The sequence below is a fragment of the Theropithecus gelada genome, chromosome 8, assembly GCF_003255815.1.
Source record: "Theropithecus gelada isolate Dixy chromosome 8, Tgel_1.0, whole genome shotgun sequence".
NCBI classification, from domain to species: domain Eukaryota; kingdom Metazoa; phylum Chordata; class Mammalia; order Primates; family Cercopithecidae; genus Theropithecus; species Theropithecus gelada.
The window spans coordinates 2,801,396-2,828,250 of record NC_037676.1 but is presented as its reverse complement, the minus strand read 5'-3'; the positions used below and the strand labels follow the sequence as shown (position 1 = coordinate 2,828,250).

The window sequence follows — 26,855 nt, the reverse complement described above, 5'->3', positions numbered from 1 at the left end:
AATGTCTTTTGAGTTTTATTTGATCCAGCGAAATGATTACTGATCTAAAATGTTTTTTTCTCAATTCAGCATGGAGCATGTGTTAATGCCATGGATCTCTGGCAGTTTACTCCACTGCATGAGGCTGCTTCCAAGAATCGTGTAGAAGTCTGCTCTTTGTTACTTAGCCATGGCGCTGATCCTACGTTAGTCAACTGCCATGGCAAAAGTGCTGTGGATATGGCTCCAACTCCAGAGCTCAGGGAGAGATTGACTTGTACGTATTTATATCCCGAAATCATTATTGCATGTTATAAATTAGAATCTTTAATTTCTGTTGAGTTTTATCTAACTTAAGTAATAACCTTCCATTCTTATAAGTGTATTAATTCATAATCCTCATTTCTAATTGTATACTTTTCTTCATTAATTCCATGGGAATATTACATACAAACACTTTTTGTATACATTGTGTTTATTTGAGACTAGTTTTAATTCATATGTTGAGGCTCCTTTTTTGGTTTTTTGAAGGCTAATGAGGATGAGTCAATCAGCATCCATTTCATGGATACTTACAATGTGGCAGGCACTAGAAATATAGCAGTGTACAAAGCATTAAAAAGCTCTGAGCTTCTGGGGCTTACATTCTTGTGCTATTGATAGTGACAGGTATCTAGCATTATTGAACCCTCTTATGGGGCTTACATTCTTGTGCCACTGATAGTAATAGGTATCTAGCATTATTGAACCCTGACTATTCCCCGAGCCCTGCAAAGTTGCATAATCATATTTTTATTTACCATGTGTGTTATGACCCAAGTATAATCACTTGCCCATATCTAAGTGAGATCTTTAAAATAATTTGGTTGAGGTAATCTTCTGAATATATTACCAATACATACATGCAAATGTTTTTTAAATAAACTTTTGTTTTAGCATAGTTTAAGATATACAGAAAGTGTATGAAGATAGTACCCAGTTCTCATATACTCCATACCCAGTTTCCCCTATTATTAACATTTTTCTTTAATATAGTACCTTTGTCACAATTAATAAACCAGTATTGATACAGTATTAACTAAAGGCCATACTCTATTCACATTTCCTTAGTTTTTGCCTAAAGTCCTTTTTCTACTCTAGAATCTCATTCAGGATTCTGAATACTTCAGGATACCACATATATATGGTTTCACATCAAATACTGAGACATTTAATTCTACATGTGGGCATTTCAGGTTTAAATTAAGCTAGGTGTCGCCTACCTCATTTTTAAGTTATCCTGTGGTCTATATTCTGTCTTACATCCAGGATTCCAAGATGATTACACCTGAAAAAAATCTTTGCTAAGTTATCTCTTAAGGAAAAGGGATAGTCAAAATGATGCTAGCATTATTTGTGTTTAAACAAGTTTTAAACTAGTTTATATTAAAACAGAAACAGTTCCCCACAATTTTGATCTTGTTTAAGTGGAAATTTGAACTTATTTTGGTATTCAAATAGGTGACGTCTACTAGATTACAGGCCAACACAAGCCAAATTGTAACTGGGCAGATGTCCTTGTAATGAATTCTTTTAGAAGTTCGTTTACTCGCTCCTACCCAGGTGTCTCTTGCCATATGTTATCTTGCATTACATAGTTTGCTTTTCTGTTTGTATGTTCTATCTTCCTAGTGAAATTTTGACTCTTAGACCTTTGGTTTTATTTTTCTTTGTCTTAGCCCCTGTGCAATTCCTTTTTACCTAGTAAAAATGTGTGATGCTATTTATATTTGGGCCTTTATCTACCTACCTGTATCTAACACAGTGCATGGCATATAGTATGTGTCCAACAAGCTTATTGACCTTGAATTTGACTCAACTCAAAGTATATTAATTTATCTTTTTCTGATTTCCTTTCTTAGATTAGACACTGGCTCAGCTTTATTCTTATGTCATCATTTGATTTTTTTCAGCCATTTTGTAAATTATGAGTATTATGAAGTTTTTACATTGTATTTTACTGATCTTATTCCAGTGAAGACATTAAAATTTAACCTAAATTTTTAGTTTAATGAAGGGAGCAGTTACCTGCTTAGAGTTCTTTCCAACTTTCTCAGTATCCCCTTTGTTTTGATAACTGAGATTCTACCAAGGAATTGTCTGAAGAAAAGGATTTGACAAAATCGGACCTTCTCTAACTGCAGTTTTCATTATCATGTCTACTGCTTTATGTTAGGCATTCACAATTACATATTTCTTTTAAAGAAGAATATACAAGAAACAAAGAAAAACAGTGTTTTCATTATGCCCATAGTTATAGTTGTAACATTTTATTACACACATTTTTTTCTGTTACTTGTCTTTTTTTTTTTTTTTTTTTTCCTTTTTCTTATGAGACAGGGTTTAGCTCTGTTGCCCAGGCTGGAGTGCAGTGGTGCAGTTATAGCTCACTGAGACTCTACCTGCAGGGCTCAGCTGATCCTCCCAGCTCAGCCTCTCTAGTAGCTGGTACTACAGGTGCATGCCACCATGTCCAGCTAATTTTTTTTTTTTTTTTGTATGTTTTGTAGAGACGGGGTTTCACCATGTTACCCAGGCTGGCCTCAAACTCCTGGGCCCAAGCCATCAGGCTGCCCTGGCCTCCCAAATCCTCAGGTGGGATTACAGGCGTAAGCCACTGCTCCTGACCTCTTGTCTATTTTTTAATTGGTTGTTTTTATGAAGCCACATGAACCAGGTAGTTTGGGTTTTGTTCTTGTTTCAAAATACATTCAGAGATAAAAGCTTCTATGTATTTTATAAGTATTAGTATTCAGGGTAAATTTGAGTAATTTACAGTTTTACCACCTTACTTAACTTTCCTGGAGTTTTCAAAACAGACCTTTATGTAACCTTTTGCATTTAGAAATTTAGAAGGACAACTATATAGCTGACAATTTTTTTTTATTCTCTAGGGTTTTTTTTAATATTAAGTATTTCTCAATGAAGTATTTTAAATTTTAAAATCAATTTGGACAGAAATCTTTACTTTTTTTCTAAAGAGCAGAGACAAGAAATATTTTACTTATTGTTATTTGAGAAAATATCATACTGTTTACTTGTATTATTGCATCATCATTTTAAAATTTTCCTAGTACTGCAGTCTATTGTTTATGTTTTTGTAAATTTGCTCATTTTTTTCTGAGCCACCTTTTCGGAGTATATAATTGAAAAGGTAGAAATGCCCTTATCACTTTATATTCATACAGTATTTGTTATTAGCAAAAAGGCCAGTATGATTTGCACTAAGTTTACGTTTCTCTAGACTGTTGACTCCAACAAAACTATACATTTTGCCAGACATCAGTTCTCAGAACACCACCTTCCTCTGTGGTTGTCTGACCCCTGCTTCTTAATATATTTCACAGTTTATAATTCTCTCACTCCATGGGTCCCACATTTTATCATTTCACTGAAAATCTACAGTCTTGTTATTTGAATCTACTGGCTTACTTTCATCTCATTTGACCTTAGTTTTTTGTTTCTGAAGTTTCAGAGTCCTTACTTTCAGCAATCTAGCAGTGATAAAGAACCTCTAAAGAAGAAGTTATATAAAAATGTTATTTTCCTGACCCTGCAATGACTTATTTTATAAATATTCAGCATTCATGCCTTATTGCATATTATAAATTACCTACCATATACCAAGCACTGTGCTAGGTGATGAGATTAGCATAGCTGATATGACAGTGTGATATGTCCTATGATGAGGCTAAATGCAAATGCTGTGGACTACTTAAGAAGGAATGCTAACCCAATACTGGAAAAGGTCCGGAAGGCTCACCCAGAGTATCTGAACTGAGACCTTGAATGATGAGTAGTAATGAGGCATGTATGTGCACGTGTGTCTGTGTGTGTGTTTTCTCTGTGTCTTTTGAGAGAGGGGGTGAATATGATGGGTCCCTGGGTCCCTCAGAGGAGAGGAGAGAAGAGAAAGGAAAAAAGGCAAAATGCAGTACCATGCAGATTCAAAGACCTGGATGTGAGAGGGTCTGAAATTGTTGCGTAATGTATTAGGTCATACGTTATTTGCATCTTTAAACAGTTCCAGCATTTTGTTAATAAGTGGGCATATCAAAATGCAAGTAAAGTTTGTCAAAGATAAAACAAGACATTTTTAATAAGAATATTGGATTCTCATTCATGCAATTAATTTAGATACAGCTTTTCAAAAAAATCTCTCACCTGCTGATGAAAATAATAAGCTATTAATTGTTCTTTGAAAAATGTTCAAGTTCTGCTTTTCTCCCATATTTTAAGTCCTTTCCTTTTCTGTGTCAAGACCTAATCACCATTAATATTTTGGTGAATATTTCTGTAAATGTTCTCTACACCATTACTTATGGTGTACTTATGGTGGCAATAGTAGTAGCAAGAGTAGTGATAATACAAAAAAAAGCATCAGCCTGTCCTTTCCTTTTTGAATTTTCATGTACCACTGTATACTTTCATGTCAGTGTATGTAGACCTATCTCTTGTGTAAGAGCTAGAAAGTGTTACAGCATATGTGTGCACAGATTATTTAACTGGTTTCCTTTTGGTGGACATTTAGGTTTCCCGTTTCAAAATTTTGCTGCAATAAGTATCTTATAGGTGTATTTTTATGACTCTGAGAGTGTGAAACAGTCTTATTTCAGAGCATTAATACTTCACAATTTTTCATTAATCTACATCCTCTTTTGCATTTTTATCATCATATTGTCACATTGCTGCTATTGCTAAAATAGAGAAATTCATAAAATAGTAATATTCCTACTTATTTATAATCATGCTGGATTTTTATACATTTTAAATCTTTTTTTATGTCAACCATTGTTTCATTGACAGATGAATTTAAAGGTCATTCTTTACTACAAGCAGCCAGAGAAGCAGACTTAGCTAAAGTTAAAAAAACACTTGCTCTGGAAATCATTAATTTCAAACAACCACAGTCTCATGAAACTGCACTGGTAAGATTTTATTGTTAATCTGTTCCCTGGGTCTGAAATAATGTAAGCACAAAGTATGATTTTCATTTCAGAAACCTTAAAGTAACTTTAGTATCTGAAATGCCAGGAATCTGCATTTTAATTTTGGTTGCATTGATTTTTAAACTTAGTTTGGGGGATGATTCTTTTCATGGGTGAGAGAATTGACATTTGCTCAACCTCGATTTGGAAATTGTTTTACCTTTGTCTTCCCAACCTCATTATAACAAATCCACTTTTGCAGCCAGTGCTTTCATAAAATACAAGATACAATTTTCCAATAGAATTTTTTTCCTTGTGTTTGCTAGATAAATACTAGATTTCCTTCTGTAGAAGATTAAAGTATATTTTCAGATACTTGCATTATCTTTTTGAGTAATTATATTCAAAGTACTGATTATATTCATGGTAGAAAATTGGCAAGATCATGAATTTTTTGTTTGATACTATGCAAGTTATTCTTAAAACTATCCATGTTTTCTTCAAATGCACTTTCAGAAAGATTTATTTTCTTTGTCATTGACACATTAAGGCTCAGCTAGAGAGTGGTTAGTGATTGCTCCTAAATTCAGAATTTAAGCATATGTGATGCCTGCATCACACACCTTAAGTACACCTAATTAATATTCTTACATATATTTGACACAAGAGGTCAAACCTTAGTCAGTATCTGCATAAAACAACATTAAAAGGTTGACCAAACCAAAATAGGCTAACTATAGATACACTTAAATACATGTCTCTCGAAGTAGGGTTGAGATAGATTCAAGCTACACAGTATTATGCTAGGAGATATTCAGAGCCACAGAATAAACCTGACCCACTTTTTTTGAGTATTCATTTTATTTAGTTGTAAGTAGTTTTTTATTTTTAAATTTTAATACAAATATTAAAATGAAGCAGAATAAAAAAGTTGTAAAAATATTATGGTAAAACATAAAATTTCTGAGAATATTTCTTTCTCTAAACCTCTTCAGTTATATCATTTTCTTGCTTATCCTTGGGCATATAAACTTCTCCTGTAGTGGTGGGAGTACCTCTGTAGAAGACCTTGAGAAATACTGACTTGTGTGGCTGGTAGCCTAATGAAAGATTGAGTAACTTAGTTACAGATTTCTGCAGCTTTGAAGAGGCATATGTATTATGATGCTTTCCATGGAATATATAGTGAATATTTATTTATTGGCTAAGCCAAAAGAAATAAGGTCTCTCTTAATGTTTAACTAAGAGCATAATTTCACCTTGGTTTAAACGCTTATGTTTTGTATTTCCACTATACATAGAAAGAATACAGATCATCTCTGTGATGTAAAACATATACATATGTTCTGATACACTGAGATAACAGTGTTTTAATGGTCAGCAGATGCTGTTCAATTCCAAGAGCTACTGTACATATAGAAGTGTATTTTATTAACTTGGTTTTGTTTCCCTTATAGCACTGTGCTGTGGCCTCTCTGCATCCCAAACGAAAACAAGTGACAGAATTGTTACTTAGAAAAGGAGCAAATGTTAATGAAAAAAATAAAGAGTAAGTATAATTGCAGAAAGAGTTGTTCAGTTTCTAAAAAGGAAATGCAATAAAAGAGAGACAATTACCTTTCCTTTTCTCTTTTCTGTAGTTTCATGACTCCCCTGCATGTTGCAGCAGAGAGAGCCCATAATGATGTCATGGAAGTTCTGCATAAGCATGGCGCCAAGGTGAGGCACACACCTGAGCAGAGTGCCAGACTCTGCACTGAGCAGCCAGCTGCTCTTAACACTGCTTCTCTCTGTCCGATTTTTCCGAAGAAACTAATTTTATAAAGGACTATTAGTTTGTACTTAAATTCATAGATTCTCCTATAAAGCTGATTTAAATCTTGTTTCTAATAAAAAGTTACCTGTTTCTTGATCCTTTAATGTCACCCTTCTATAAAGCAATAAAATGTAGCTACAGTCATTTGAAATAGATTTAAACTTTACACTATTTTCAGTTAATACCATATTGATATATTTTGATAGTCACCATTTGAATAATCGTTTATCAGAAAATAAATTTTGTAAATGATAGCATCAGAATAGCTCTACTTATTCTAACAAACATTTGTGGCCGGGTGTGGTGGCTCGTGCCTGTAATCCCAGCACTTTGGGAGGCCGAGGCAGGTGGATCACGAGATCAGGAGATAAGACCATCCTGGCTAACATGGTGAAACCCCATCTTTACTAAAAATACAAAAACTTAGCTGGGCGTGGTAGCAGGCACCTGTAGTCCCGGCTGTTTGGGAGGCTGAGGGAGTTGAATGGCATGAACCTGGGAGGCAGAGCTTGCAGTGAGCCGAGATCGGGCCACTGCACTCCAGCCTGGGCAACAGAGCGAGACTCCATCTCAAAAAAAAAAAAAAATTGTATGCTTTCAAATTTGTAATGATAATTTTCTCACCCTCTACACTAAAGAAATATGACATATTTAATAATTTTTATTGGCATTTTCTGAATGGTATAGTCTGAAACTTTGTCAAGCACTTAAGAGAGGAAAGAAGCAAACTGGTTGTTTTTTAGAGGTGACTTGAAATTGTAGATTTTTTCATGCTCAAGAATGTATATTTCAAAACTGTAGTCTCCAAGGTAGTAGGGTACAGACTCCCTATGGAGCATACAAGATGCCCTATTGGGAAAATCCTAGCATTTCAATTTATAATATTTTTATTTAAGAATAAGGAAATTAATATTTACCAATATTGAATACAAAGATGATGCCAGCACTCTCACTAGGTCCATGTGTCAGCCAGTCTGACTCATGTCAGATATCAAGGGTTCCTGAAGAAGAGTGGGACTTGTTAGTATCCAGGGACTGACAGTGGCAAACTCACTCATTTGTTCCCTTTCAGCATATTTTGGCATAGTGGACTTTACATGTGTCCAAATGAGTTGAATTTATGGATATTATCCTAAATGGTAGAACTTTTATAAATATCATACTTGATCAGAGAAGTGACCCTGACAAGGGACACAGGGAGTGTGACCCTGACACGGTTTTGTAGCATAAAAAGGTGGTCTGGTTATTTTGTGAAGTAGTATTTTAAGGCGTTATCATAGTTGTGCTCTTTTTAATGAAAATAAAAGGGTTCAAAATTTGCTAATAGTTCTCTGAGGACAAATGACCATGACTTGTATATGGATACCCTTTAAAAATGAAACATAATCAGATCCTTAAAGGTAAAAGTTGCACACTTTAGGTGAATGATAAAGTAACTGCTTTTTAAAAACAAACTTTAAAAAATGAAGAGAACATTTTGAAAATAGATTTTTAGAAAATGTTCACTGTTCTGTGATTTTGCTGAAAAATGATATAAATGAATCACCCACCTGTCATATCTACATAATTTTAAAAACACAAAAACAGAATTTTCTAACCTGTTCAAAAGTCTTCCTTAATTTGGGTTTAGGGTAGATTTTGAATCTATTCAAAATATTGTAAGGCAACATTTCCTAATAACTTTGCAAGAACATCAGTAAAGATGGAATTTTACTACAGAATTTCAATGAAAACCTTAGCATAATTAGTAAATTACATTAAAAATAAGCATTGTGATTGAGTAGGCATAGTTAATAATGCATTTATTTCATTGGCTCCATATATCTGTATGAAATCTTTTCAACTAATACAGCCATTCAAACTAATTATCAAAAATGAACTTAGAGCCATGTGTGGTGGCCCGTAATCACTCCTGTAATCCCAGAGCTTTAGGAGGCAAAGGCAGGAGGATTCCTTGAGGCCAGGAGTTCGACACCAGCCTAGGCAACATAGCAAGACACTATCTCTACAACAAAGTAAAAAATTAGCCAGTTGTGGTGGTGTGCACCTATAGTCCTAGCCGCTCGGGAGGCTGAGGCAGGAGGATCACTTGATCCCAGGAGTTTGAGGCTGCAGTGAGATATGATCATACCACTGCACTTCAGCCTGGGCAACAGAGCAAGACTCTGTCTCTAAAGAAAAGAAAAATAAAATGAACCTAAAATTAAACCCTCAAATTCCTAATATCACAATTTTTATAATTTTTTTTAATGTTTAAACTATAGTCAGTGGGTATTTTCTAGCATTAGTAATTAAAATATGTTTTGGACGGGCGCCATAGCCTATGCCTTAATCCCAGCACTTTGGGAGGCCGAGGCAAGAGGATCACTTGAGCCCAGGATTTTGAGACCAGCTGGGCAACATAGGCCGACCCTATCTCTACAAATAATAAAAAAAAATTAGCCAAATGTGGTGGCGCATGCCTGTAGTCTCAGCCACTCAGGAGGCTGAGGTGGGAAAATCACTTGAGCCTAGGAGGTCGAGGCTGCAGTGAGCTGTGATCATGCCACTACACTCTAGCCTGGGTGACAAAGCAGTACTGTATCTCAAAAAATAATAATCATAAAATCTTTTTAAATTTTTAATTACTTCATCTCTTTCTCATCCTTCATAAATTCTCTTTGTATAAGTTTTATAATAGTGTAGCACTTCTTGGTTATAATTTACAAAGAAATTCATATACATATATTAAGTGTTCTCAAAACTTTTTTACCTGGAGGGTGTGTGATTTAAAAATTTGGATATCACTGCTTTGTTTTTAATTTATGAAATCAAGACAAAGTGAGATAAAAGGGAACAGAGTTCTACAGATGTATTACCTATTTTGTAGGTACGACTACTGCATTATTATGTAAGTAACATCTTGTTGCTCTTTCAAGCAGAAAATACTAAGCTAAGTGAACTTTCTGCTGCACTTAACGAGTTCTGTACATTTATCATTGACCTGTTTTTGTAAATATCTAATGACATTTATAATGCTCCTGAAAAATTTGGAATAATGCCTTTCATTTTGGGAAAATAGTATCTATTTATTGTCTCCCATCAGGCAGCTTATTTTATAAAGGTTCAATGAAAAATAACATTATTTTATGACTTGTTCTAGTCAGCCTTTCTCTAGGTCTGTGGTTCTCACTCTTTCTTTGCCCTTCATGTGCACAATGCATTTTCATCAGTAACATCTTAGTTCATCAGTAGGGCATGAATAATTGTGAACAGCCCTGTCAATGATGTAGAAGAACTTCTAGACTTGTGTGTTCACCCTATTCTTTCCACTATAGTTCAGCTACATTGATAACACTTGCTAGTGGGCACTTAAAAAAGAGGAAAGGTATATTTAATCAGAGTTATGAACCCATAGATATCAATTGCTATCAGTAGATATCAAATGCCATAACAACTCCTATTTACTTTTTCCACCATCCCAAGGCAGGATGTTGTTCCTCATGGTTGGTGTATCCGGTGATTAATGTGTTTGTAAAAAACTACCTGTAAGAAACTCATTTAGCTATTGTTGGGCTCCCATTTTTGCTTGTATAGTATTTCTTTCTTAGGAAATCATGGTTTCTGTATGATTTTCAGGTAACTCATGGTTTCCATCTGATTCTAGAAGCACCATCTGAACAAGCAGCACCAGTTTTTAATTAGGATTCAGCCGTCTTCCACTGCTTTTGCCACCCTGCTGCCTTCCCCTACTCCTGATAAGTCAATTTCTCAGGCAAGGCAGAAGAATTTGGGATGAAGACCTAATTACCATTAAGTAATTTGTCTTACATTGACAGAACTTAGTAATATTTTTATAAATCAAAGCATTCTTTTGCCCAAAGCCTGATAATACATACAAACTTCAGGTTTGCTGTTAAACTAAATGTATGCCATACATAACCTAGACAAGCATGCTTTTGAGTTTAGAATCCTCCACTTTCTAGTTTTATGGCCTTGGACTAAATTTCCCTGAGTCTCAATTGACTAATCAGTGATATGTGAAGCAACCTCCCTACAGGTTTGTTTTTTTTTTCAATCAAATGAGCGTATGTATATAAATATGTAGTATAGTGCTTAACACACAGATAATGTTTTGGTTATTTGTGAATATGAGCAATTTTTTCCACATTTGTCTTTTCAAACATGTATGTACTGTGTATTTCCCTTTAATTATCTAAATTTTGTAAGACACATATCTAATCCCTTCATAATTGGGTTTGATCCACTAACTCAATAAATATTGGCATGCAAAATAATCAAGACTGTACTAGACACTGTGGGAAAAACCAGTTTGAAAGTTAATGCAGTTACCAAACTTGACTTCAGTCCCGAATCAATTTAGCAGCATTAGTAATGAAGAAGGAAGAGAAAGATAAAAGCCACTTATGAAGGAATAATTGTATTACCTGGAAATGAATTGGGTGTTAGAGTGGACTTTGAACATGGTGGTGCAATTAATGGAAGTAAGAAAGCTACAGAGAAACACTGGTTTCCTATGCCATGATAATGATTTTCTACTTGAAGTTGATATTATAGAAAGACATTTAATAAAACCAGCAGTTGGAAAGACAACATTAGAGTATAAAAGAGTTTAAGATTAGAAAGATCTACTGATAATTGACATAGTGATTCTATATTTTGGGAGTGAGTAGGGTCCCTGGTAGAGAAAGCATGGAAAGAAGAGAGTTAAGGAAAGATCATTTGAGGATTGCCCATGTTTATGGAGCAGTGGTGGGAAGAGAAAGCTGGAAGTTCTGTCACACTGTCTGTGGAGTACAGGGGGAGTATGAAGAAGGAGCAGGTGACCAGTGCCATAGAGAGAAATCAAGGCAGACTGGGGCATTTACTTAGACAGTTTTTATATGAGGGCTTTGGTAGCTTTTGAAGGAGAAATTCTAGCGAGATAGAGGTAGAGATGTATATCAGTTAGGGTCTTGGCAATAAACTGCACACTTAAAGTGGGCAATTTGATGAAAGTTTAATAAAGGAATTATATACAAACGTGGGCAAGGTTCAAGGAAAGCAGCAAGGAATGAGGTTGTACTAGCAGCAAAGGGGGAGGTGTGATCATCTCTGGTCTGAAGGGACAAGGGAAAGGAGGTTCTTGGCACTGGAAGATGGTAGCTATATGGAAAAGGCCACCTGGCAGCACCTGTAGCCTTTGATCATAGGATGTATCTAATCTTATTCTTCATTGTCCTGCTGCCCCCCATCTCCTCCCAGTGCCCCCCATCTCCTCCCAGTGCCCCCCATCTCCTCCCAGTGCCCATGGCCAAATTCATCAAAACAGTGAAGACCAAAAGAGTCTGTTGATGTGGTTCATAGAAGTGATTTTTCTCAGGACCCAGAGCAAGGTGGAGGATGGCTGTGGCTCTAGAGGGGGAAGGGGGCAATATTCAGCAAAACATTAGAAAACAAATTGCTAGTAAGGAAAGGAGAGTTATAAGAACATTTGAGCATTAACCAATTCATCTGAAAAATCCTCATTTACTAGGAGTAAACTTTTGTACCTTAAAAAAAATCAATAATTTATTATCCTCTGCTTTTTGGGAGTACTATAGAGTCTAAATAGGAAAGACATGAAGATTTTTATCCTCCATGTAGCAATTTTTTCTTTATTATGGTTAGTCTGCCCTAGCATTCTGCATTCTATCACTAGTGAATTGTCTGCTCTCATTATTAAGAAAACTTATGCCCCAACTGCATATGGTATTCAAGAAGTTTAATTCATAAATGCATTTTTTCATATATAAAGCAGGGCTATTTTGTCATTATGTGTATCTGTTAAATACATGAAACATGAAGGAATTTTTTGACAGTTCATGTTCGTGTGTGTTAATTTGACAGATTTATTTACATTGTCTTTAAGAAGATATTGTGACATAATAATTGACATTTAATAGGCTTATTTCTCACATTTAGAAGCAATCACGAGTCTTTGCTCACTTGGGGAGATGTGTCAGCCCATTATAAGAGTTTTATTAATGCTTTTCTAGAGGTAGATTGATAAGTAGATTATTAGCCCAAAGACGTTAAAGTACTTTTAAAGATACTATAGATCTTAAGTATCTTTTACAGTGCAAATAATATCTGAGGTTTCATCATACCAAAATAAAGTCCAAAGGGGCAAGTGTCCCAGAGACATTTTAGTTGTCAGTAACAAACCAACTCAATCTAGATTAAACACAAATGGAAATCTATTTTATACTAATATAAATGTATATTAATATAAATGTGTTTATTACTTCTGTGAGAAACCCATATGGTTATCTCCCAGAAATAATATGTAAGAATTGTAGCTGAGATTCACAAAAGACCAGAACAAGGAATTTAGAAACTATTAGGTACATTGGCTGCAATTCTCTATGCCTCTCTCTCCCTGTTTCTCCCTCTTTCCCCACTTCTGTGTCTCTGTCGCTCCGTCTCTGTCTCTCTTTCTCTGAGGTTGCATGGTTTCTTTTCTCTGCCAGTGTTTGTTCATCTGCTTCATTCTTCTTTCTGCAGACTGGATTTTTCTGTATTATTTCTCTGTGGCCTAAATGTGGTCTTTTACAACCCATACTTTATGTGTCCTTGGCTTAGAAGTATACCACCTGCAGCTGATAGGGTCTGTCCCGTCTCGGGGATGAAAAAGGGATAATTATGAATAAGACTCACTGTTGAGTACGGGCATTCATTGGATTGGCACCCTCTAGTCTAATCAGTTTTGCTCAGTTTCTTATTTCTTAAGGCATGTGAGCAAGATTAGTACCCCTTGAAACAAGCAAAGATAATCTATGGTATTATAATATATATATATGTAAATCTTTTCAGGGAATTTGATTGTTTCTTTTAAATTTCCACACGAATGTTTACAAAGAGTACACCCAACTTCAGCTAGCAAATCGAAATCTAGTTCCATACTCTGTAGTGAGTTCACAACACATTAAAGGATTAAAAAGCATTTCAAGTAAAATACTGATTACTATGTCAGTATTCTGTTTAACCATTAAAATTGTGTTCATTTGTCTCTTTCATTCCTCACAGGAAGTGCTTTAACTATGCATACCACCGATGATAATGATGAATACTTGTAAAACACCTGTAGAAACATTAGGATCAATTTAAATTATATTTTGATTACAGATAAAACAAATTCATTTTCAATATTAAGCAATTCTATAAACACTGGCATTTACCCTTCTTCCTCAATTTCCAGTGAAGGAGGAATGCATTTTGGTTAGATAGAGAACATTTTAGTAGTTCCTAATGTTTGTTCAATATACGGAACAGTATGTCAGAGGTAGTATTTTTTATCACCAGAAGTTATTAATTTGTTGCTCTTGTGAGTCATTCACTTACCAACCATTTTCAAATATCTGTTTATACAAGGCATGGTACTTACTGCTAGGAGGATATATAAAGTTTGAATTTGATCAATATCCTTCTCTTAAGGAACTTAAAATCTAACAATTGTCTAACATAGTCTATTTGACTACTATATGAACTGGAAAGTAGTATATATAGTAAGAGAAGTATAGATCGATTTATATTCAGAGGAATAAACAGTTATTTCTATTGGTGGTGGCAGCCTGGGGAAGATTGGAGAAATTTCATGAAGAAAATAGAATTTCAGCTAGGAATGTTCAGGAATTAAATACATAAATATATATAGACAAAATACAAACAATACGTTTTCAGTAAGGACTGAAAATCGGGGAAGTAAAGAAGTTTGTTTATTAAACAGTCAGAAGTCATGATTAGTTAGTCCAAAAGGTACAGAAAATGGAAACAATGAAAAGCAAGATCTTCGTATTCTCAGTTGGAGAGTTTGGACTTGGTTCTCATAATACTTGGAGAACCTGTCATTTGTTCTTCTATCACAGATATATTAATGCCTATTAATTTTTTTATTTGTTCACTTTTACTTTCAATGTGTCATGGTTTGGGGAAAAAATGCAGTGTCACTCTAGCTAAAGAATACAGACTGTTTTCAACTCTCAGCTTACTTGAAATTGCTTTTAGGTTGAGACAAACACATGTTCACAGTTAAAGGTGTAAGTACAGATGTCACAGAACAGTTTGTGATTAATTACCAAATGAGTGATGTAGACAATGATAGCTTTAAGTTTGGGAGAAGTGACCTCAGGATTAGCTGTTTGAGACTAGGCTGTTGACACTGAGTAGAATATTGAAGGATTCCCCTCAGCCATTTTCTTGTGGTCTGCTTGCTGGTTTCCAGAACTGTTGTGGCATTTTTTGAATCATAATTTCATGTCCTAAACATTTTGGGCCAAATGTCATTGTGATTTTATATAGTTTTACTCAGTTATTCATCTTCTGGGAAGTCATTTTTGCTACTCAGATAGAAATAAAAATACATACACTAAGGTTGCAGTCTCTAGATACAAGAAAAAGTGGGAATATGTTTTGCCTCCAGAACTGCCAGACATCCGTTATTCTGACTCCTGAATGGATAGGTCAAGCCAGTCTTAAGCATTTAATTACTACAGTTGAGGTGTAACATTAAATGTAGCAGTCTCTTTATTTGAGACAGTTTCTGTAACCTGGTGAAAATAATCACTTTAGTGCTGAACGTAAAGTATTTTTGGTGACATCAAATCATGTTCCCATGCTTTAACAAGCTGGATTGGGAGTTCCCATAACTATAATAGAATAAGTTAGTATGTTTCTTACCCAGTTTCCAGAAAAATGTTGATGATTTGAATGTTCACAATTTTAGGTTTTTCTTCTGTGCTGAAGAAGTAACAAAGAAATCAAAACTCAAGTTAGTTTGGCAGCTTGTGTTTTCCACTGATAAATGCTAATGGCTGTGCTTTTTTGTTGCTGTGTATCAGCAGTCATTTTTTCTTCTGGCAAATGTGATAGAGTTAAATATATTAGTATTTCATGGGAGTTTTGTGAAAGACCATCAACAATTTATATGAACCCTTTCCTGAGTAAGAACAACAGCCTTACTGGTAGTGATGAAAGATGCGACAGGGGGACCAGTTGTCTAATACCCTTTCTTTTCTTAATCTTGTATTTGATGGGTGTACACAAATGCTTTAAATAATCAATCAGCATATAATTGAGAATTTACTGTGTACCTTTAGCAGGACCTTTCTAGAGGACCCGGACAGTCTGTCTGTAACATGCACTTATATTCTCAATAACCTTAGTTTAACTCAAACAAAAACTACCCCAGTATTAAATTTTATAAGACAGTTAAGTGCTAAATTGACATAGATGTTCAGAAAAGGAGTAATCAAAGTCTTCAAGAAATCAAGGAAGACTTCTTGGAGATGAGGAGACTTACACTGGATCTCAGAAGCCAGAAAGGCAGAAAGAAGGGTTTCTCTGAAAAGAGCAGCAAGCACATGAACATGGACTTTGGTCTGACTGGAGTAGAGGGTGCTGATTAGGGTCTGCTGGAAGATAAGATGAGTCAGGTTTGACCAGGTTAAGAACATGATCCCAGTGTTTCACATTGTCTTAAGCAGTCTCACAATTAGCTAAATGATTCTTCTTCCTGTGTGTAACTTCAAAGCTTTAAAAAGGAGTGTTTGAATCCTCAAATCATTTTTTTGATTAAATGTGCTTGTAATTCAGTTATAGTATAATTAGCTTTATTATCTAAATTAGAAAAGAAATATAATCAACTACTTTGAGGGTCTTCGCTTACATACTCTGTTGTCTTTATATTCTGGGGAAAAGTTTGGTAAAATCCATTCATTCAGAAGAATTTGGTGAGCGTCTTCATTGTGGCAAGCAGTAAATACCAGACCAGAGTTGCTCCCTCCATAGACCTTACAGTCTAGTAGTTGAAGGGAGTAGCAGGAAATGAGAAATAGTCAGGAAAGTGGTCATTCAGGGAAGAGACGGTATGTTGTAATTTTCAGTAAGGTGATCAGGGAAGGGTAACTAAAAAGAAGATAGTTCTTCAGAATCAGTGAGCAAAAGTTAATAATATCTATGAGACTTTTTAAAAGCTTTGAAAGTTGATTGTTTTCATACGAATGTATTTTCTAAGATGTAAAAGGAAACTAAACTAGATGCTCAATTCCATGTGCCCACCGAATGGTTTTTCAGATGAATGCACTGGACACCCTTGGTCAGACTGCTTTGCATAGAGCCGCCCTAGCAGGCCACCTGCAGACCTGCCGCCTTCTGCTGAGTTACGGCTCTGACCCCTCCATCATCTCCTTACAAGGCTTCACAGCAGCACAGATGGGCAATGAAGCAGTGCAGCAGATTCTGAGTGGTGAGTTAAAATAGACCAACAGGGCTTTTTATGTTTTCCATTCCTGCTGAAATACACAGACAAACTTTGCAGTGTTTACTTTGCCTGTAGTTTTTCTCATGCCTTTTCTTGCAATTTAGCCTGTGGCCTTCCCCATCTCCCTTTTTAGGTAGGGTAAGGTAGGTGTCATGGGAAGGAAGCAAATACAGCTTTTAATTTTTTTAGGTTTAAATTGAAAACCTGACTCATGAGTGTTCTGATCAAAGATGACTTAAAACTCATATAAACAGTGTGGAATTATGGTAGCTATAAAATCTATCAAATAGAGAAAATTATAAATCATTCATATGGTAATGACATTTAATTAATTGTTCTTACCTGTGTAATGTTCTGACATACTTTTAAAATTCTTCATGACACTATTATAAAATTATCTTTTCTTTTTCTGGCCTTAATATATTTATAGGCCTGGCGTGGTGGCTCACGCCTGTAATCCCAGCACTTTGAGAGGCCGAGGCGGGCAGATCACGAGGTCAGGAGATCAAGACCGTCCTGGCCAACATGATGAAACCCTGTCTCTACTAAAAATAGAAAAATTAGCTGGGCGTGGTGGCACATGCCTGTAGCCCCAGCTACTTGGGAGGCTGAGGTAGGAGAATCGCTTGAACCCGGGAGACGGAGGTTGCAGTGAGCCGAGATCATGCCACTGCACTCCAACCAGGGTGACAGAGCAAGACTCTGTCTCAAAAAATAAATAAATACATAAATAATAAAAATACATATATATAAAATCTTGCCAAATGTTTCAGTGTCTGCCTGGTATGGTGTTAGATATTTTAAACATAAACTGGTAAGAAAATAGATATTGGCTTCCTAAGTCCCAAAACTAGAGGAAGTAACACAGTCTACGTACTGACAAAATGATGAACTATAATCAAAAGAAATTTAGTGTAATTAACCTCTTTCCTAACCGTTTAATTTTGTCTGTGAATTATATCTGCTGTGGAATGAAATGACAAACCAGAAGAGTAAAATGTAGAAGGCTGTAGACTAGGAATCAGAAGTTCTGGTTACTTTTTTCTACCTACAGTCTGGTAGTTCCTAACTCTATCAAGTGCAGTGCCCGCTTTTTATAAAGAATGTCTTATGACATCTTCTTTAATATTCACAAGTGAAATTCATAGATAGTATGACCTAACTGTATAGGGACCTTTCCAGAAATCTATATAAATGCCCTAACTAGGCTGGGCGCAGTGGCTCACGTCTGTTATCCCAGCACTTTGGGAGGATGAGGCAGGTGGATCACGAGGTCAGAGTTCGAGACCAGCTTGGCCAACATGGTGAAACCCCCATCTCTACTAAAAGTAAAAAAATTAGCCAGGTGTGGTGGCACGTGCCTGTAATCCCAGCTACTTGGGAGCTTGAGGCAGGAGAATCGTTGGAACCCGGGAGGCGGAGGTTGCAGTGAGCTAAGATCGCGCCACTGCGCTCCAGCCAGCCTGGGCAACAGAGCGAGACTCCATCTCAAAAAAAAAAAAAAAAAGCCCTAACTATAATATAAAGGGAAAATTACAATAAGTTACAATAAAATAATTTATAATTCTTATGTAAATAGATTGGACATGACTGTATTAGAAGACAAAACATGACCCCACAAATTTCTACAAGGACCCCAAGAAATACAGGCCAGTCAGTTCGCTGGGCGTGCTGGCGGGCTCCTGTAGTCCCATCTACTCGGGAGGCTAAGGCAGGAGAATTACGTGAACCTGGGAGGCGGAACTTGCAGTGAGCTGAGATGGCGCCACTGCACTCCAGCCTGAGCGACAGAGCGAGACTCCGTCTCAAAAAAAAGAAAGAAATACAGCCCAGTCGAGAATCACTGCTATATGATGCAACAGGGACCCTTCCAGAGCTTGTAGAGATCATGATATGTGTTTGTTATTATAGGTAGATCAGAGCTAAATAGCATAATAAAACTAATTGTACAACATTGTGAAAACTATTGATGAGGATTTATTTTCCTCATGCTAGGTCGTTCGTAGATAGGGATCATTCTACTTCAGCTTTAATGGTGATGTTTAGACGGGAAGATTTAGAAGGAAATCTATCTAGCATGTCTTCACTATCAAAATAAGATCCAGCTGAACAAATGAAATTTCCTATTATAAATAAGATCCAGCTAAACAAATGAAATTTCCTGTTATAAATTTCAAGTTTGAACTCAAAAACGGAAAAAAAAAAAAGACTTTGACTTCCTGTTTCTATAGAGTGATAGAACATTTGCTTAAAGAAGATATTACTCCTTGCCTAGGAAATATTTATTCCCTCTCAGTAAATTCTAATAATTTCTAAAAGTTGTTTATTTTGTTAAAATTTCTAAATTTTCTCATTTTACTGAGAATCACTTAGTACCGAATTTTAGTTTCTGTACGTTTTAACCATAAATCAGGCAAACACATAGCTTTGCATCAAATTGTGTGCATAGTTTTTAGAGATAATTAACAAAATGGAGAAGAAAGTATTGAATAAATCAAGCATATTAGATCTATGTAATGCTTTTAAAATGTCTTCTAACTGAATGCAGTTAGAATATATGAGTTCTCGCAAAAGATAAAACTAAATACTGAATACAAATGAAATATTTTTCTTCGATTATTTTGATAAATCTGCTTTAAAATTGATTTTTGAAATAAGACATTTTATAAGTAATTAAATGCTTAATTTGGAACATGCAGAACTTTTTAGTTTAATTCTTTATTGAGCTGGAAAGCTAATACAAATAAAAAATACATATAGGAAAATTTTGCCATCCAAAAGGTTATTTATTTTTTTGTAATGGGAATTGTTTCTTATTTGAAATAGGACATAAGTTTTTAAACTAATATTTTTACCAGGAATTTGTATGTCTCCGTAGACTATGGACCATGCATTAGCTGAACTTTTTAGTTATCATTTAGTAATCCAATATCAGGTTATATCTATAATGACTTCTGAAAGAATGTATAAATATCAGTCAAATAAGATGTATATTCTGGATAATATTTTATGAGATTCACTTAAATACACTTGTTAATACCAGATGTGAGATCTGCTTTAGAAACCTGCACTTTCAACTCCCAAGTCTGTAATTGCCAGAGTTTACATTAATAAACTTTTCATTATAAACTGCTGGCAATATTTATGTCAAAACTAACATCAATGTAAAGAAAACAAGCAGCTTTTTATGAATTAGCACTTTAAAACATTATTTCAAAAGATTTGATTTCTTTCTCTAGACTTGCTCTTTCCAATATGGTAGCCACTAGCTACATCTGGCTACATTTAAACTAATTAAAATTAAATAAAATGGAAAATCCTTCCATTAGTTACACTAGCCACATTTCAGGTATTCAGTAGTCACACATGGCTAATGGCTACCATAATAGCACAGATAACACTATTTCTAGCACCACAGACAGTTCTTTTGGTCATTTAAGTTCGATCTTGACCTGAATTCTTGTGATTGTATAACCCAGTGTGGGAAAAGCATTACTTTCATCTACACAAGTGAAGATTAGGCTTATGATAGCTAAATTAAACACTGAAACACCATTTACAGTGGCACATTGAAATAAGCCACTAAGACCTGTTGCCAGTCCAATAGTCTAACACTGACCAAACAACAGTCTATAAAAGATGTTTTTAAAAATAGGCTGCCTTCGCCGGGCGCGGTGGCTCAAGCCTGTAATCCCAGCACTTTGGGAGGCCGAGACGGGCGGATCACGAGGTCAGGAGATCGAGACCATCCTGGTTAATACGGTGAAACCCCGTCTCTACTAAAAAGTACAAAAAACTAGCCGGGCGAGGTGGCGGGCGCCTGTAGTCCCAGCTACTTGGGAGGCTGAGGCAGGAGAATGGCGTGAACCCGGGAGGCGGAGCTTGCAGTGAGCTGAGATCCGGCCACTGCACTCCAGCCTGGGCGACAGAGCGAGACTCCGTCTCAAAAAAAAAAAAAAAAAAAAAAAAAAAAAAAAAAAAAAATAGGCTGCCTTCTAGCGCTTCCAACTTTTTAAAAACTCTAATGAGTCAGAGTAAGATTGGAGACAAAATAAGAAGCCCATCTTTAATCTCTGATTCTAGGTGACTATAATTTCATGTTCTACAGGCTGAGCATGGTGGCTCACTCCTATAATCCTTGTACTTTGTGAGGCTAAGGTGGGAGGATTGCTTGAGCTCAGGAGTTCAAGACCAGCTTGGGCAACATGGTGAAACCCTGTCTCTACAAAAAACCTTTTTAAAAATTTGCCGGGTATGGTGGTGCATGCCTGTGGTCCCAACTACTTAGGAGGCTAAGACAAGAGGATCGCTTGAGCCCAGGATTTCAAGACCAGCCAGGGCAATATACTGAGACCCCGTCTCTAAAAAAAGAAAGAACTAAACAAATACATAAATAAATGTCATATACACAAACCCAGCATACTTATAAAGAATTTTACTAATAGAGTACTTTGCATACCAGCTACTCTTTCACTCATGTTCCTTTTTTAATTTCATTTTTTATATCTTTTTTAATTGTGCATCACTTTGTACAAAGTTCCTGGGCTGTATATAAGTCATTTCATCTAATAACATTTTTCACATTAGTTCTAAAAATAAGTCTATCCTAGGCCTATTCAAGGTTTATAATAGGTGCAGGTCTTTAAAGTCTATATAGTAATTAACCAATGTTTTAAACATCTTTACTTTCTCTTCTTTAACCAGGACTAATAATTCTTTTCTCATAGTTCCAGAAGCATTCTTATATTTGCTTAAGACTTTTTGGTTGATTGGAAAATTATACTCTTTAGTAGACAGTCTGCATCAAGATATGTGTTCCAATTTCAAATAGTTCTTAGATTTCAAAAATTTAGCCGTGTTAAATGTATCCTTAAAGTGCTATCATCTAAAAATACTGTCATAACACTATATACATAAAATAATTGTCTCTTTATTTTGTTGAAATGATAAACTAAAAATATTACCTGTAGATATTGAAAGGACATATCAGTGAATTTTGTCAATTCCAGAATCACTGTCACAGAGACATAATATACACACAGCATCTTACCTATAAATGCAGTAGTGTATGTGCACACTTATAATGGAGACTAATGAGACATGAAAGAACACAATAAGAGCAGCCAAAAAAAGAGCTGATTTGACAGACACATTGAGCCCAGTACATAGTGGAAATCAGTCCAGCAAATGCTTTCAGAATGTTCTCTGTGTGAAAAGGAATATAAAGATGAGCGAGATTTGGTTCCTTTCCTCGACAGTTCCGCAAACTAAAATGTAATATCACTCTTTAAAATAATTCAAAGATTTACTTTGTTATGTGAAACACTGTCTTTTTCCCTCCCTTAACCTCAGCATTCTACCTGCTATTATAATCAAATAAGTAGTTTATCTTTTACTGAAGAATCGTCATAACTTATTCTGTGAAAGCCACTCTCTCCTGAAATGTAAAATCTCTTCATAGCATCACTTGATCTTCCCACTTGGACAGTGGGCTCAAAAAAGATGTCTCTGACCATAAGGTAATGCAGTCTTAGATCTGAAAGGTTTTTAGCACTCACTTGCTAAGGGCAAAAACTGAGCTGTTACATGATTTGTCCAAAGTTGTAGATTATAGAGCCCAGTCTAAAATTTAGGCCTCCTGGAGTGCCATCCTTTTGTGTTACGTCTGTGTGCTCATTCTAAAAGCCACACTTCATGTACATAAACATACTTTTGGTTGACATAGTATAAATTGTTTTCTTTAAAAACTTACTTTATTTGGGTCAATGTGAAATGAATTTTCAGTTTATTTATATTGGATTAATCAAAATAATAACTCATTTGTTAGCCTCTAGACCTAACAGCTCAATTTAATTATATTCTATTTAGCATTGCTATCATACCTCCAATTATACAAACATTGAAAGTTGCATTTTCCTAAAGCCATTCAATAAATGTGAATTAAACAAATGTCTATATTTAGTAGCCCTTTTCTGCTCACTGATTAACTTGATGATTCTGACTCCAAGATGATTCTGACTTTAAGAGTAGTACATTGAGACTACAAGAAAAATCAAAGCTGGGTGCAGTGACTCACATCTGTAATCCCAGCACTTTGGGAGGCTGAGGCAGGAGGATCACTTGAGCCCAGGAGTTTGTGACCAGCCTGGGCAACACGGTGAAACCTCATCTCTACAAAAAATACAAAAATTAGCTGGGCATGGTGGTGTACACCTGTGGTCTCAGCTATTCGGGGGCTGAGGTGGGGAGGATTGGTTGAGCCTGGAAGGTTGAGGCTACAGTGAACTGTGATTACGCCACTGCACTGCAGCCTTTGTGACAGAGCAACTGTCTCAAAAAATAAATACATACATACGTACATACATAGAAAAATTAAACATTAAGTACTGAAAGTTGTGTGGCTTCCCTAGGTTTCTATAACAAATTTATAGCAAAGGTTTGCTACAACATTTAGTAAAACCAAACTAAATAATTTTCCCTCCTGAACTACTTTGCGATCCCTCAAGAACCATTTTTGTTTCCAAAATGAATGCAGTTGGAATATATGAGTTTGGAGATATATATATATGTGTGTGTGTGTGAGTTCTTTCCTTCCTTTTATGCAGAGAGTACACCTATACGTACTTCTGATGTTGACTATCGACTCTTAGAGGCATCTAAAGCTGGAGACTTGGAAACTGTGAAGGTAAGTCAGTGCCCTTAATATCTGGGATAGCACTGTTGAACTTTGCTAACCAATTCATTTTTAAGCTTCTAAGTGTATCTACTCAAATACAAACAGTAAAAGGGTGAACAGAGTCATGGGCAGGAAAAATCTGTACTACTACTAAGGAATTCCCGGTATGTGCCTTATATTTATAAAACCATTTATATGTATGTGTGTGTGTGTGTGTATATATAGTTAGATAGATAGATGGATATATACATACACACACATATACATGGTTTTTAGTAATTTTTCTTCAGGTTACATGAAAGCTCTTTTAATTTCACTTACATTAATTAAAGTGTTACTATTTTTGGCCGCATTCACAAAATAAATAAACTAGATCGAGCCCAGACATTAGCAGGATGACATTTGAAACAATATTTCTTGATCTTTTCTCAGAGATTCACACATTTATTCTAGGAAAGCATTCCTGTGATCCCTCAACATTGGAATTATTCATATGCAGAAGATAGATTTTTTTCCCTGCGTAGCTCTACTTGCTTAGAAAATTTTATCAGTCTGTATTTGTGGTATAGAAACAATGGTTGTGGTTTTATTTTTTTTCAAATATAGTCATATTCTAATACTGAGTATGCTTTTTTAAAACACGCGTTTCCCATCTATAATCATTCACTTAGGGATGAAGTTAGCAAAAGTTTTTTTGTTTGGAGGTTGTTCTTTTGGGGTTTGTCTTTTGTTGTTTTTTAAGAGCCAGGGTCTTGCTGTATTGCCCAGGCAGGCCTCAAACTCCTGGTGCTCAAGCAATCCTCTTGCCTTACCCTGCCTGCTGTCCACGTAGCTGAGACTACAGGCATGCACCACTGCACCCGACTTTGCCTTTATTTTTATAGAAAAGTTAATAGCGAATTTGCTATTGACAGTCATAGTACTTTTTTATGATGTACTGTCAACTTTGTCACCTCTTCTTAAGCAAACTTCGTTTTTGTGATTTTAGCAAACTAATTTTAGCCTTCTTGATAACATATACTGGTTGAAAGTGATGGTAAACACATTCTGAGCTCTGTTGCCTAGAAATTTTATTTTTGTTTTGATATGTGGGCACTTCCAGGATCACTTCCAACTTAAAATAGTATCTAAGTTATTTAAAGAACAATAGTAAATTTTAGTTGTGATAGCCACTAGGGAGAAATTTTTATATTGTCTTAAATCTAAAACTATCTATTTTTTCTTAAAAATACTTCACTTGAAATGTATTCTAATAAAAGAAAATTCTTAAAGATGAAACGATTAGGCTTCCTTTCAGAACATGATCATCTCGGTGCCAGAATTGCTCTATGTGCTTATTATAATTAATACATACTTTATTTTTAAAGTGCACAGTTTTAAATTCCATGTGTTTTGTACATGATAGGCAGATATATACTACAGCTTTTAGGTCTCTTAAACAATCCATTCACAGTGAAGGCCAAATTTATTTTGATTTGTGGAATGGAAGTAGCAAAAGTAAACAAAGCAGCACAAATTGAGTGAGAATTAGGCCTGATAAATTTCTTCTCCAAGAGACTTTAGAAAGTATTAGAATTGAGGTATTAGAAGAAAAGGCTGCCTGCTGAATAAAGCATTTGAAATTATGAAAAGTAGGTAGGAAGGATGTAAAATTACATTGGCATTCGAAAGAAAACTGAAACAGATAAAGAATTTCTAAATCTTAAAAATCAAATATTTAATAAGCAGAATGGGCTTCTATTTCTGTAGCCTCACAAATTGAGTTGTGTTTCATTCCCTACTTATTCCTATTTTGTCAGTATTCTCTGCTAGAAGAATAATAGAGTTAATTTAGAATGTGAGAACCAGTGGGGGAAAGCAGCATTAGGAAGAAGCTTCAATCATGTCAGACTCCATAGAGGGTGTTTACTGTCAATTTTTGCATCTTTTCTTTTTGAGTTATGTATTTATTCGTTTTTATTTAATTTGTCAATTGTGCTATTTATATATTAATATAGCCACAGACTCATTTGTCATGAAAAGATATTTGACCTGGCCAGATGACAATGGCTCTTCAGATTTTAGAGGCTGGTGCATTTCTGTATGGCGTTGATGAGATTGTGAACTTGCCCTTACCACCCAGACTCCTTCCTGTCGTGTGAAAATTACACCACTTTAAAAGAGCTTGTTTTTATCCTACCTGTGTGAAAGCTTCTTGTCTTAGTCTATTTGTGCTGCTATAAAAAAAAATACCATAGACTGGGCGATTTCTAAGCCATAGAAATTTATTTCTCTCAGTTCTGGAGGCTAGGAGCGGGTACTGGTTCCAGATCCAGGTACTGGTAGGCTTAGTGTCTGGTGGGGACCCTGTCTGTCTGCCTTCAGGGTGGTGTCTTGTGGCTGCCTCTTCTGGAGGGGGCACATGCTGTATCCTCACGTGGCAGAAGGCGGAAGAGCAAAACGGCCAAATGCTGTGTGAAGCCTCTTTTAGAGAAAGGCCTTAAGCCCACATTCAGGAGGGAAGAGCCTGCATGACCCAGTCACCTGCTTACCTCTATTGCATTGGAGATTAAGTTTCAACATGAATTCCAGAAGGACACAAACATTCAACCCGTAGCACTCCTACTTACTCTATCAGTAGAAATCTTTCAGGTTCTTAATTTCTATGTAATAATAGCTTATTACAGTGGCGGAAGTGGTAGCAAAATTAGTGAATGCCTGAAAATCCCCAAAGACCCTGCAATCATCCTTTATAGCCTAGAGCATGCATGCTATTGTCTGCTCTTCTTTATTTGCTTTTTCTAATTTTCATTGCCTTTCTTCTGATCATGTCCCTCAAGTTGGATAATTAGGAAAGTAAGCAATGATACATGATGTAGCACAAAGACCAGGAGGTTAAAAATCAGTAAAGCAGGGTTTGAGTCTTTATTCTACCCCTTACCAACTATTTGAAAAGGATGTCACTTAACCTTCATCCCTGATTTATTTATCTGTAAAGTTAATTTATAAATTAACCTCCATCCCTGGTTTGTTATCTATCAACTTCATAGATAATAATTTCCTCACTGAAAGAATATGATACTCTTTTTTTTTTTTTTTTTTTTTTTGAGATGGAGTCTTGCTCTGTCACCATGCTGAAGTGCAGTTGCACGATTTCGG

The 26,855-nt window shown here is 35.6% G+C and overlaps 1 protein-coding gene across 2 annotated transcripts in view; it reads left to right on the top strand.

Annotated features, from left to right (window-relative positions):
* Positions 1–26,855, top strand: part of TNKS (tankyrase) — a 229,331-nt gene that overhangs the window by 148,529 nt on the left and 53,947 nt on the right. For both annotated transcript variants that reach the window (XM_025393840.1, XM_025393841.1), the window contains exons 8-13: positions 70–256; positions 4,825–4,946; positions 6,404–6,495; positions 6,587–6,665; positions 16,855–17,026; positions 23,647–23,726. In XM_025393840.1, coding sequence (XP_025249625.1) covers positions 70–256; positions 4,825–4,946; positions 6,404–6,495; positions 6,587–6,665; positions 16,855–17,026; positions 23,647–23,726 — 732 coding nt within the window. The remainder of the gene's footprint in view (positions 1–69; positions 257–4,824; positions 4,947–6,403; positions 6,496–6,586; positions 6,666–16,854; positions 17,027–23,646; positions 23,727–26,855) is intronic.